The sequence below is a fragment of the Ciconia boyciana genome, chromosome 2 (assembly GCF_034638445.1).
Source record: "Ciconia boyciana chromosome 2, ASM3463844v1, whole genome shotgun sequence".
In the NCBI taxonomy this organism is placed as follows: domain Eukaryota; kingdom Metazoa; phylum Chordata; class Aves; order Ciconiiformes; family Ciconiidae; genus Ciconia; species Ciconia boyciana.
The window spans coordinates 94743095-94756288 of record NC_132935.1 but is presented as its reverse complement, the minus strand read 5'-3'; the positions used below and the strand labels follow the sequence as shown (position 1 = coordinate 94756288).

Genomic DNA, 13194 nt, shown 5'->3' with positions numbered 1-13194 from the left:
AAAATATATCCTTTTTCCTTAGAATAGAAGGGAGCTCAATAAATATCTTTACTAAAGCTGCAACATCTTAGCAAAACAAGCTTGCTTTTATTACATTAAAAATGTTTGTCTGTTCCTGATCTCAACATTTTAGCAAACTATTAACCTCAGCAGTATGCACCAAAATTTGAATGTTTACATATACTGAAGTTTGTCGTGACTTTTACAGTATAAACTTGGAAACAGCGCTCTGAAAGAAAAAAAAAGAACAATTTTTTTAATATTAGTAACTGTTTAAAGGACAGGCGTTTCTGTTGTGTGTTACAACTTCTCAAGAGATGTTACTGCAATTGAAAGCTCAGTTTCAAAACGCCCAGATATATCAGAGGTACAGCGGTCCTGGAGGAAAGCAACCCAAGAGAGTAGCTTGTGAACACTTTACATACAACGTTGAAATAGGCCAAGAAGGATTTTAACTTACGACTCACATTTCTAGAACGGTATTTCTATCTAAAACTTCACCAAGTTTCCAGGCGTTAAAAGCATTACTTTCACCCTCTAACATCAGCGGGTAGAAGAATAATTTTATGGAGAAGCACCAGCCCCTCAACTTACTTGCTGTAATGCAACATAAATGCACCTCTCCAGATATCCAGCAAGTACCATACGTGCATGTAAACAGAGTCATGAAAGAGCTGTGCACTGACTTTTCCTGAGTTTTCCATAATGATCTACAGTGAAATCCTGGCATTATTCAAGCCAGGAGTATACTGATCGCTTTGTTCCACGGTTCTTAACACAGGCATAATTATTTCATACTTCTAGGAATGTTTTGCTTGATGACCTTTATAAAAAAAGAATGAAGGTGTGTAGCTCTTTTACTGAGAGTTTACATTCTTCTTTTCAGTATTTTAGAATTTAAGAATAGTGCATGAGCCCTTAATGTGGAAGCAGGAAAAAAGGGAGAGAAGCCAATAATCCTTCCAACGCTGTGTGTTTTCTACAACTGTAAGAGGAAAAAATTCAGAACTCTCAAACCTGTTTCACAAACATATGCACCTTCAAAGGATTCTGCAGCTTACCCAGGAAATTAAACATCATCAACGTGTTGCAAGATGCGTCTTTCTAAACTACTTACCTTTTTCACTCTTAAGCCCAAGATCTACTGAAGCTTTACGAGAGGGGGAAGTGATGGTAAGTAGTGCATTCAGATGACTACTCTTCTGTGTTCAGGGTAAGAGAACTATGGAGACCTGTGAAGAATGTACAGGCTTTCTATTGAAAGAGTGTACCACATAAATATTTATACCAGTCTTTGGCAATATGCTAATCCAAGGCAAGTAATTTTCCCTCTCTTAAAAAGAATCATGCAGAACTATTAAGGTGATTTAATTACTGCCACCCATAGACAGCAGATTCTGAACTGTTGACAGAAGAACATTCATCACAGTGCCATGTTATCCTAACCCCAGAACACAAGACTCTGAACAGAATAGACAATTAAACCTAGATCATTTCCCCTACCTTCCTGCAGTCCTTTGGGCTGGATCCAAATCCCAGGGAAGCCAATGGGAGCAGAAGCCAGGCTTTTCAAGTCCTGACTGAAAGCCCCAGCTTTAAATAAAACAGAAGTAGTTTGCATGCAAGTTTGCAGTTCTTCATGACACCAGAGTAAATTTAGCTTCACAGTCCTTTTCTGAATCATTTAAATCTGGATTTCAATGTAAGTGTAAGCTGCAAAAAATTGCTTAAGGAAGATTTAACTTTGATGTCTTTCACAGTTACTCAGTATAGAGGTTCAACTATATTAAACTTTCTGGTTTTATATACACCTATAAAACCATTTGGCAGCTATTTCTCCCCTAAGCATCCATGGGAAAAAAAAAACAGAAATCTGCATAAAATTAAAATCTTTGGAGCTGGAGTTGTCCAAGAATTCTAACAAATCTTTATCATTTATTTCTTAAGTTAGGGGAGGGAGGGTGTTTATGAGCACATCCTCCAAAAGTTATGCTCTGAATCTCTATACAATACTACATTAATAGTAATGCAACCAAACAAGAAGGGTGCTTCACTTAACATTTTACTCGGTTGGGCCTTTTGATTTTATAGAATCAGAACTACTTCCTTCTGAATATATTTCTTTGAGAATAAAGCTGCAATTATGCAATGTGTCTCAGCCTACAACCATGAGCAGCAGCCCTGTGCTTCGCTGATGCAAGCTTGCTAGCATTCGGTACACGCATGGTCCGGTTCTGATTTTTGCACTGCTGCCCAGTGTAATCTTTGCTAAGGCCTTGCATTTCTACAGCCCTCAGGAACCTCATCTATGAAAATATGGAGAACTCTGTGTAGGCAGTCTTTGAAACCTGCTTTGGAAATCTATGCTTCTATAACATCGTAAAAGTATAAAAATGTACTACCTATTAAAAAGTGAGTATGTCTGATCCTCATCTGAGAGCAGTTCCCCCTTTTCTTTCACAAAAAGTAATTCTTAATAATAAATAAAAGCACTTTATCTGTTATCAAAACACAAAAATGTTGTGCTTTAATTATCACAATTTGCAGGTTTTTAGATGGGCACCAATTTTCTGAAGCACTCAAAAGCATTTTGCTGTTTAGTCTCAGCAAATACTTTGTTGTGTTTTGAATTTCAGATCACACGTCTGAAGAGAACACATAAATGTTACATTTTCTGGATGTGGATGTTTTACCCTCCTTGCCCACAGTTTACAGCGTACCAGAGAACATTTCTAGCCCTCTATCAATAAGCGCAACTAGCTGGGATTCCTCAAGGCACCAGCTCTGCACCTCTGCCCAGACACAGCCATCAGAATACTCCTTTAAATATTCCTTTAAATTCTGTTTAAGGAGAGATCCTCCCCTCCCTTTTTTTGGTGAAGTTTCCTTCTTCTCTGAAGCAATTAATAAACAAAACACAGAGTAAGGCATGGGCTCCAGAAGCCCCTAATATTACATTGTACTTAAATGAAGAATCAATCTTAATGTTGTTAGCATCACCTATCAGCTTAAGAGCACACTATTTCATTGACACAACGATCTGAAGAAAGGCTAATTCATACCAGATTATTCCATGTAATATCCTGTAATCCTGTAATGTATGATAGTTTTAAAACAAACTTGTGTAGGGAAGTAGTAGAGTTCACTATTCTCCCTTAAAACCTTTCACGCTTTTGGCGAGTTTACGTGTAACCTGGAAAACAACAGTAAGAACTTCTGATTGCATGCACAGAGCTACTTCTCTGTGCATTTTCAAAGTGATTGGTACTAGTCTAACAGCAAGATGGTTTCTGAAGGAATTAAACACCTCTTTATATGTGGCCGTATTCTCACGCTATGGTTTATGTACGGGTTTTTTAGGGGGGAGGGAGGGCAGGCTGTGTTTCAGAAGCAGCGCGTGTCAGCAGAACTGCAGGAACTTTAGTCTGAAGCTCCCTCTGCTTCACATCTTTTCCCCAGTAAGCCCCCTGCTTCTATCTCTGATTTTGTACCAGCTCTCTGAAGGGGCAGGTGATCTGAAGACTTATTTTCAAGTATGGGGAATTTTATAGAGGTGCAAATGTTTCTAAGGTGCTCGTAATGGGCTTTAAGATGTTTTATATCTTCAGAGGAAATAAAGACCTGAGAAAACTCACAGTATGCTGTTTTACAAAGGAAAATAATCTTCCAAGGTCTCGCCGAAGAACATACATCCATGTCAGAACATATTCTGCATTCTGACAATGTCTTATCTACTTATTTTTTAATCCAAAAAATTAACCCGAATTTTGAGATACTGTATCAGAAGAAAAGAAGTAGAGTGAAAGCCACAGAAGAGCCAGAACAAAATTTGACCGAAACCCCCCTATATTCCACTCGTGCCAGTAAAGCTTCCTCACATCACAGCTCTGCACAAGGTGCCTGTTACAAGCGCGTACTGAGCTGTCGTGTACTTACAGGGCCCTTTGCCTTGGGGCTCTGGGCTCTGGCAGGACCACGGTCATTTTCAGCTTTAGCCCTAAATGCCTCTGACGGACGGGCAACGTCCCTGGTTATCGTGAGGCACGCCAACGGCTTGATCCCCTCTGCACCGCACGCGTTAGGGTAGGGGCACAACCAGGTCGCAAAACTAAGAAGTATCCTGTTATGTTTTGCTATACAGAAAAAAAGATTTGTAATGGTGAGCTTTTTAACTTTTTAAAGCTTTTTTTATTCTTGCAAACCCATTTTCATTGGTACTTTTTGCTTAATTTCAGGACTTGGGACACCAGTAGTAGTCAGTCTCTAGGCTTGCAATGCCAGAGTGAAGACGATAGAAATAATTTCGAGTGTCCAGCGCTATGAAGTCCAGCGGTGTGCTCAATAAACCCCTTTCCCAACAACATACAAATACGGAAAAAGATGTAGCAAAATAAGCCAAATAAATTATAAATACTAGAGAAATGTGGTGCAAAATGTAACATAAGGAGAGCTGAACTAAGGCACTTGTTTTCATTCATTACTGAGGACACTCTCTCTTACATCGCATCGTCACTCCTCAGTGAGAAGGTCATCCAAATCAGTCACTGCTCCCCAAATCTGAAAATACAGAACCGTGTGTGAGACAGACACCATCTTTTACTTTACAGTGCATGACTCAAAGGTGTTACCAAAGTTCTCCTGATAAACCCAGCATCAGCAAGTATTTTAACTCCTCCTTTGTCCCGGTTTTAGACTTGTCAATTGTGTGAAAAGAAGTCCCCAGTCTATTTTAAGCAAAAACATTTTTGCAGAAGTCCCTGTTGGCTGCTATTAGCCAGAGGGGATCTACGCCCAAGCCTGGGGAAGGCGGGGAGCGGTATCGAAGTGTGCCGAATGACAAAAACCAGAGCAGCCCAGTCCAGCCCCAGATCCAGCCCCCAAAACAGACTGCCTGTTGTTCAGAGCCGGCACAGGCACGGCAAAGGTGGGACGGGCACGCAAGCCTGTCATGAGTTTGACAGGTGATCGCAACAGTGAATTGCATTGTTACGGAGTCCATTGAACTAAAAAAATAATAAAAACCCAGACAAAGCACACCATCGCTGTCGCAGTACTATGTCTTTGAAATGGATGTGAGAACGGGAAAACCGGGATGCCGTTAGATGTGCAGAGAACACGCCGTTAAGTTGTCACACCGGTGCTCCGCGCACCTCTGACTCATCGGGTAAGCGAAGTCGAGCCCAAGTCAAAGATTCACTTCAAGAGGGGAAAAGCAAAGCCCACACTACTCAGTCTCCTTGCTCTCTCCAAAAAAAGGAAAACGCTTCCACAAGCCACAGCAACGCGAGCCTACGCACATCCGCGTGTTGCTGGCAAAGCCGCGGCGCCCGCTGAAAAGCCACCAGACTTCGGGCAGTCTGCGGGACGGTGCCTCGCCGCGCTGGCCGTCGCCCTCCCGACACGGGCCTCGGGGTGCGGGCTGCGGCCGCCCCCTGCCCGGCCGGGCCACCACGGCTCGCCTCGCCCGGCCGGCATCAGTAGCGGGGGGCGGCGGGGGGCGGCGGGCTGCCGGCGGCGGCGGGCGGCGCGGGGTCGGCCCCGGCCCCGGCCCCGGCCCCGGCCCCGGGGGAGCCGCAGCACCGCAGCGTGTAGTTGCGGCCGCCGTTGTTGTCCCAGTACTCGCCCTGCGGGCTGCGGTAGCGGATGGCGAAGTGGAGGGCCGAGCCCTCCCGCAGGCTCGGCGGGACGCAGAGGGTGAAGGCGTAGCGCTCGGCCGGCGGGTCGCCGGCGGCCGGCGGGGCCGGGGGCAGGGGGGCGGCCGGGACGTCCAGGAAGGAGAGCCACTCGTTGAAGGTGTAGCGCACCGTCACCTCCTTGGGGCCGGGGCAGCCCAGCACTCGCACCGTGCCCCGCACGTCGGTGGGCGCCGGGGGCCGCCCCAGCCGCTCCAGGCAGACGCGCTGCCGCCGCAGCCGCTCGGCGCTGGGCTCCCCGCCGTCGGGGAAGTCGGGCACCAGGCGCAGGGCGGGCGGCGGGGGGTCCCCGCGGGGCGGCGGCGGGTCCCGCTCCTCGGCGGGCGGGCTCTGCAGGCGGGACAGCGCGGCGGGCGGCACTTGCGGCTCCTCGGCCTCGCTGAAGTGCTTGACGCTGGCCAGGCTCAGCCCCAGCGAGTCGGCGAACTGCACCCGCTTCTTGCACTTGCTGCAGCAGTCTTCGCCCGCCGCCGCTTCCTCCTCCTCCTCCTCTTCCTTCTCCTCCCCCTCCTCCCGCCGCTCGCCGGGGCCGGGGGACGGCGGCCGCCCGCAGCGGCGCAGCTCCAGCAGCAGCAGCCGCTCCCCCGCCGCCTCCCGCTTGGCGTCGCGGGGCACCGTCGGGGCCGCGCCGCGGAGCCGCCGCTCCTCCGCCGCCAGCTCCTGCCGCGGCCGTGCGGGGCTCGCCATGGCGGGCCGCCCCGCTGGGCCCGTCCCGGCCGGCCCTGTGGCGGCAGGCGGACGGGCCGGCACCGCTTTATCCGGCGCCCCCGCCGCAGGCCCCGGGCGGGGGGCGCGCCCCCCCGCCAGCCCCGGAGCCTCCCCGCGGGGCTGGGGCGGCCGCCTCGCTGCGGGCGGGGGCGGGACCTGCCGCGACGGGCAACGCGGAAACGGCCGCGGCCGCGACGGGCGGCCTCGCACGTCCTCCGCCCGCAGCCCGCCGCGGGGCCGCCGTGGCCGCGGCGCGGAGGGGAGGGCCGCGGGCAACGCGCCCCGGCGCTTGGCGGGCTCCGGGCAGAGGCGGGAGAAGCGGCTGTGCCGCGGGCGTCCCCCGCTGCCGCCGCGGCTCCGCGCCCGCAGAGTCGGGCCGGGGGCAGACGCGGGGTCACGGGCTGCTGCGGCAGGCTCCGTTATTATTGTAATTAATTGTCGCTGCGGTCGTCGGCGTCGTCACCGTCATCGGGATCCAGGCCTCCACGCACCGGCGACAGCCCGAAGGAAAAGCCCAGAGGGTCAGCATCAGGCAGGACGCGGCCCAGCACCGCGCTGGCATCACGGAGGAGCTACGGCCGTGCCCCGGGGGCAAGGGCGGGCAGGCGGCGGCAGCCGAGCGGCCCCTCGGGACCGGGACCGGGACGGGGACCGGGACCGGGACCGGGCCGCCGCCCTCCCCGCCTGTCCGGGCGCAAGTAGCGCCGGGTGCTGCCCCTGTGCCGTGCGCGTCGCCAAATGTCCATCTCCTGCAGCTGAGAGTTTGTGAGACCCCCCCAGCTTTCATGTGTAAATTGGGTTCCACCCTGCAGAGAAAAGCTTTGGGACCTGAACTCGAGGGCAGAACCCCAAAGGTAAAAGGAACACCAAAGGCAACCACGTTGCAGAGTATGGTGTCTCTTGTAAGCAAATCTCTTCAACCATTTTTTACCCGTGCTTGGTACCAGCAGTACTCTGCTTGTGGAAAATGAAGTCCAAAGGCTCAGGAGGCACACGCGTGTGCGCAGGCACCCTTTCTGAAGGTCAGACTGTCTGAATTCAAAGTTTCCACTTAACAACAACAAAAAAATCAAGGAGGAAAAACAAAATGCAGGCTTTACCTTTTGGACAAATAAAGAGGATTAGAATCCTCCTCGGTTTTATTTTCTGAGCTTGATATATAGTAAACAGCATCCTCATAACAAGATGCTTTCACTAGTATGGTGAGATCCATATCTGAGAATGTTCCAAACTTAATTCTATACTTCGTGCGTGCCACTGCTATTGTCTGGGGGTGATTTGCACAGATGACTGCAAAAATACTACATTATTAAACTTCCCTCCATTCTTTTTCTCAGGGAAGAGACGCTAAAAAGCACATGCAAAAACCACTGAAGCAACTTTCTGAAGCAATACACTCCCACTATGGATTTATCAGAGGGTTTTTTTGTTTGTTTTGCATAGTTTGTTTTATTTTTAGCAGCAGTCTGGTTGCCAAAAAGCAGCCTCCCAATGTGAGTGAATACAGCGCAGTTCAACTGAGTGTGCAGTCTGCTCTCGCAGAGGAATGAATGCCAAAGCAGCAGAAACATCACTCAACAGTTTTCTTAGCAGACGCTGCTGTGAGGATGTTCTCACTGCACCTTGACCGAAGAGTTGGACAACGAAGAGTTCCTTAGAAGTGCCAAATAATCGGAGTCCTCTAGCTTCTGGCCATGCACTCGACATTTGTTAGTAGTTTGGTTTAGAGCATTGTAAGAAGAGGAATGAAGGACAAACATTCTCGCTGGCACCAGCTGTGCTAATGGAAAACATGACAAGTACCAGTTTGCTGTCAACTGCTGCAAGCTGTCACCACCACCCTGCTGCAAGTTGCCACCTTCGCCAGGCTGCCGGCTGAACTGCTCACAGGAGCGCTCCTTTGCCTACTCCCTGGTGTGCCATCGTTTAAGCTCTTTGAACTAAGCAGCCTCGATTTAATGGTACTAAACCACAGAGCATGCTCCCGAGTTACTCAGCTGAGGTCTGCGACGCAGCGCAAAGGGGGGAACGGTGGTCTTCTTCCCACACACGACTGTTGGCAGGGAAGGCACCAGTTTCACCTGCTTCCACCATCGCTCCCGACCTGCCGGTGGCTGTAACAGAGCAGTGGACGACAATGTTGGGCCACTCTCCTGTTAGCATTCGCTTTGAAGAAAACAGGTTGCAATGCAGGCGCTTTCTTACCTGTGCCTGGAAATGAGACTTCATGACCCACCTATCCGAGGCCTGTGGCACCCCAAATTACCAAGCTGGAAAGAAGAAAAACTAATAGATGATGTGTAGGTAATGGTGCTTAGTACTTACAATCTTGTCAAGATTCCTTAGCTAAAATAAAACACTACTGCTGCACTTTCTCAAAGTCGTATCTATTTCATGGTGAGGAAAACAGAAATGAAGAAACCAGCCCTGACTTCCTCATATGGTGTTTATTCCACTAAGGCATGCTTGCTCAGCTTGCTGCATCATTAACAAATGTTTTAAGCAGCAAAGGGAAAAAATGTGCCATTTCCTGATAAGGCAAAACCATTTGGACTACTAGAAATTACAGAGGAATGTGAAAGGTTCAAGCAAAATAAGGGAGAGCAAGAAGAGAAACTTACTGTAAATATTTATAAAAGTTAAGTAATATTGTAGCAATTTATATACATTTCTTACATATTCCATAAATCTGGGAGACAGGCCTGCAAAAAGGACTACTGTTCACAGAAATTAAGCGAAAGCAGGCAACAGGACTCCTGAAAAGAATTAAAATGAGGCAATTAACAGCATACAAAGGGAAGTCGGATTTTTAGTGGTAACCAATTGCTACCGTTCTGAAAGGGAGCAATTTAAAATCAGATAAACCTTTACAACAGATGTTCAACTGAGGTGACAAACTATGCCAGTGGACATTAGTTAAGGAGGCATTTATTGTTGTCTCTTAAGTATTTCAAAATGGATTCTCTTAAAAGAACGGGGCAACCAGGGTCTCAGGCTTCTAAGTACTATTTACCTCATTTGTTATTCAAGAAAATGTTGAGATAAAAGCAGAGGGATTTCCTAGTAAAAGACAAGACAGCAGGTTTGCAGTCAGGAGGCTTTTTGCATTCCCTGAGCTTCCACCAGTTATGTTTAAGGTCATAAACTACATACGGGATCAACACAACACCTTCTTCTTTAGTTTCCCCTCTCCTTGTTTCCCAGCTATCCACCGTGTCCCTCTAATCCCCACCCTGCATTCCACACACACATCTTGCAGGAGCATCTGCATCCTAAAATGGCTACTGAATGACATAAAAGAAACACGAATGCACAAATCACTGGTAAGGGACCCATGGTATTGCCTTCTCAATTCTGACTATGATTGCATGGTTATGTATTTCTCAGGACTTGTTAGATCAGGTTTGCTGCTTTGGTTTGGAGCTCTATTTGATGTGCAATTTAATAAATTGGTCAAGCTGCTTGGATCAATAGTCATCATCATTTGGACACAAAATGAACATGAAAATACTTGTTTGCAGTCACCCGGAGTCAAGTAGCTGACTCTGGGGGATTCTGTTGATTCATCTCAGCCACACAATCTAATCCAGAAGCCCATTCAAACACTGTTCGTCATTTCTTTTTCTGCACTTTTAATAGTAGTCACCACCCCAAACTAGCAGATTTTCCAGTTAGTCCAAGAGGAAAGTATTCTACTTATGGATGTACTTAGTTCAAATATGCCAAATCTCTCCAATTCCCCACTCAAGTCTTTCTAAGAAAATCTCCCATGACAATAGCTTATCAGAAAATGTGAATGACTAATAACTACTAAGCAATATCACACAATTTACAGGGATTTAGAAATATGCAGGGATTATCTCAAATTCTAGCAGCATTTGTTCTGAATGATCTTCTTGCCTCACTTTGAAAATCATGTAGTTCTTCATCCCAATTTTAACAGTTGTGTTGCTTGTACAAAAATGGCAGGGGGGATATTAATAGCCGCCTCAATTATTTAAAAAAAAAAAAATGCTCCCTATCCCATGGGAAATTCTAGCTTCTCTGTATTTTTAATAGGGATAGGATTTCAGTTTACTGTGTTTGTGAGGATGGTCAAACACTGAATGAAAGGCTCAGTGGCTCTATACAATCTGACTAGAAATTATTCAGCAGTTAGATCACTAGAGCTAATTTTCTTCTTTATTCAGGAAAACCAAGCAGCTGTACTCCAAACAGGCATGCATTACATCTGTAATGGAAAAAGTACTGAAATGGAAACAAACATTTGGAAGTGATTATTTTAGTTTCCAAATCTTAAATCCAAAGATTTAAACCTAATTCCTGCAGGATGCTCAGCAAGCAAGATCCTTTAGAGTTTTGAGTCTTTCAGACAATCACTTTTAGAGATGTCTGCTGTATATTTTGTCTTGTCTCTCAGCAGACTTTCATCTGACATGCCTTATGGGATGCAGAGATTACTTTAAATATATGAAAATATATTTATTCTGCCTTCCTGAATTACAGCAATGGTGTGTTTCCCGTAATTATGTGGAATATCCTTTTCAATTACTAATACCAAGTACTTGGCAATAAAGCAAGGAAGGTCCCTTCATTTGGGTGAAATGCTAACCTCTTCGAAGGTGGAGTTTTGTAATTGATTTCAGTAGGTCCAAGATTCTTCTGCATCTGGTATAAAATCAAGCTCATTCTTTGGGACAAGCAAATATATAGCAATGGCACAAAGGATTAATCTTTTTTTTTTTTTTTACTTTGTTTTGCTGAAATTGTATGGAAAAGATTCCAAGTGCTTGAACAAACACTAATTCAGACTAGAGTTTGCATTAACTGTGACAAAACCACGTTGCACAAAATCTTGCCCTTGCCATTCACTAAGATTTCAGAAGTCTTGCTTGGTTCTTGTGGCTCTTAGAGATGTCAAGTTTTGGTCTAATACCTGTGATTTATAAGGTATTTATCTAAACTTTATATATTCATGTGGTACACTGAAAATCTTAAGTCATTTGTCAAACTTTGAATCAGTAAATTGTATTATGATAAAAAACCCATATACAAGCTGCCATCCTAACAGAGAGACTTATTGTTGCATTTCAACAATTTAATCCAAATAGACAGTCTTTGAAAGGGCAAGCTCAGATTATCGGTGAGAAAAATCGTTTCAGCTTTCAAAATTTATTCACAGCATAGGAGTTGAAAGGGGGTTGGTTTTATGGTTTTTGTTTGGTTTAATGTGGATCTCCAGAAAGTTGCAGAACCACATCTCTTTCAAAGGTTTCTGATGAACACTAGGAGCCAGGTTCTCGCATATAAAACCTCTATGTTTATGTATATTTTTTATTTAGCAATCTAGGAAAAATATAATTTGGATCAAATTCTTGTGCTACCTTATGCTATTATATTGCTTTGGACTTTAGTGAGAAAGAAGCTCCATCTTCTCCAGAGTAGTCTGATATAAAGGGTATTCTACCCCCAAAACTGCTGCTGGGCTATTAAAATAATAAATTTTTTTATTGCTCTCTGTCTTAAAATGCTGGATTTTGCTCCTGCCCTGCCACCTAGCAGACTGCCTCTGGAAAACACAAACCAATGTCTCCTTAAAACTCTGTAAGGAAATGTATTCAGACAGCAGATGTGTTTACTTCTTGACTAAGGACACTGCAAAATTCCAAATGTTTGAAATACCCTCCAAAATGAACTCCTAGGAAGTATATAAAACATAAATGACAAAACAACACATCTCTAAACCAGCTTTTTGAGTTGTTTGCACATGAACATTAGATGTCTGAGGCATTAGATTTTTCCCCCTCTTCCCCCCCCTCTAGATCTTTGCCCATTGGAAATGAGACATGAAAATGGAAAATGACATGAACTTGTACCCACATTAATTGTTTTGTATTTTCGTGTTTGTCTTTTTCACAAGCAGCAAGGCGTGTGGCTCACTCAAAATCAATAGCAGCGTGAACTCATTTGGACTCTCCTAGGACAACAGAATTGGCCAGCTGGTCAGAAGGACCTTCATGACGTCAGCTGGCGAAGCCTCCACCAGTCTTTAGAGTCATGTTTGACGTGGCATAACTGAATGGTAACCTGACCTCATCAGCTCAGATACCTCCCTGTCTTTTGGGAAAACAGAGTTGTGCAATGTAGCCTGTTCTAACAACTCCTGGCAAATGCAGGCCAACCTTTTCAGTCCAGCAGTCACAACCGGGTAAGTTGTACGTCAGTCTCATTTCTTTCACTTGGGTTAAAACACAGGAATAGGCCTTCCAAGTAACCTTGCTGGATAAACTCTACGTTAAAAATTGTTTGCTTGAATGTGCAGTTTTCCAAACCAGCGAAAAAGGAATAAATGCAACCCTGTCTCTTTGCAGTTCCCCAGAACTGCCTCAGTTACAGTTTGTTCTCAATTGCTAAGCTACGCTTCTATGGTACCCCATAGAAGATCTTGTAAGAGAGAGAATGTTTATCACAGTCATTTAGATTGATTTTCATGACTTATGAACATCGTAATTTCAGCTGATGTGCACATATACCAGCAACTATGTAGTGGTCTGAACAAAGAGAGATTTGACTTTCTAAAGAATGTTAATAGCTTTTACAGTAGGAAAAAAAGGCAGAAATACATGCTGCTTTAATATTACCGTACCATTCTAACAAGTAAGCCTATACTTGAAAACTCTTAAGTGCATGAACAAGAAACGGGACTGCATGATACAGCCTAACCCTCCAAAAACAAAGGACTGGCATAATAGCTATCGTTAGCAGTATACAAATAAAAATCACTGAAATAGCC

At 45.7% G+C, this 13194-nt stretch overlaps 2 protein-coding genes across 6 annotated transcripts; one reads left to right on the top strand and one right to left on the bottom strand.

Moving 5' to 3' along the window:
• Window positions 1-214: 214 nt before the first annotated feature.
• PPP1R3G (protein phosphatase 1 regulatory subunit 3G) lies at window positions 215-6624 on the bottom strand. Of its 2 annotated transcripts, XM_072853233.1 has the most exons (4): window positions 5038-6624; window positions 3937-4557; window positions 1504-1593; window positions 215-229 (listed from the first exon to the last, which is right to left on the bottom strand). In XM_072853233.1, exon 1 carries the CDS (start codon window positions 6378-6380, stop codon window positions 5475-5477), a length of 906 nt encoding a protein of 301 aa, XP_072709334.1. In that variant the 5' UTR covers window positions 6381-6624; the 3' UTR covers window positions 215-229; window positions 1504-1593; window positions 3937-4557; window positions 5038-5474. The 2 variants fall into 2 exon arrangements, with proteins under 2 accessions (XP_072709334.1, XP_072709333.1); XM_072853232.1 differs by having other exon boundaries at window positions 3937-6624.
• LOC140647970 (uncharacterized) lies at window positions 5988-12409 on the top strand. Of its 4 annotated transcripts, none has more exons than XM_072853235.1 (2): window positions 5988-8701; window positions 12325-12409. In XM_072853235.1, exon 1 carries the CDS (start codon window positions 6379-6381, stop codon window positions 7168-7170), a length of 792 nt encoding a protein of 263 aa, XP_072709336.1. In that variant the 5' UTR covers window positions 5988-6378; the 3' UTR covers window positions 7171-8701; window positions 12325-12409. The 4 variants fall into 4 exon arrangements, with proteins under 4 accessions (XP_072709336.1, XP_072709335.1, XP_072709338.1 ...); XM_072853234.1 differs by having other exon boundaries at window positions 5988-8705; window positions 12325-12369; XM_072853237.1 differs by lacking the exon at window positions 12325-12409 and having other exon boundaries at window positions 5988-6922; window positions 7739-8727.
• The last annotated feature ends 785 nt before the right edge of the window (window positions 12410-13194 follow it).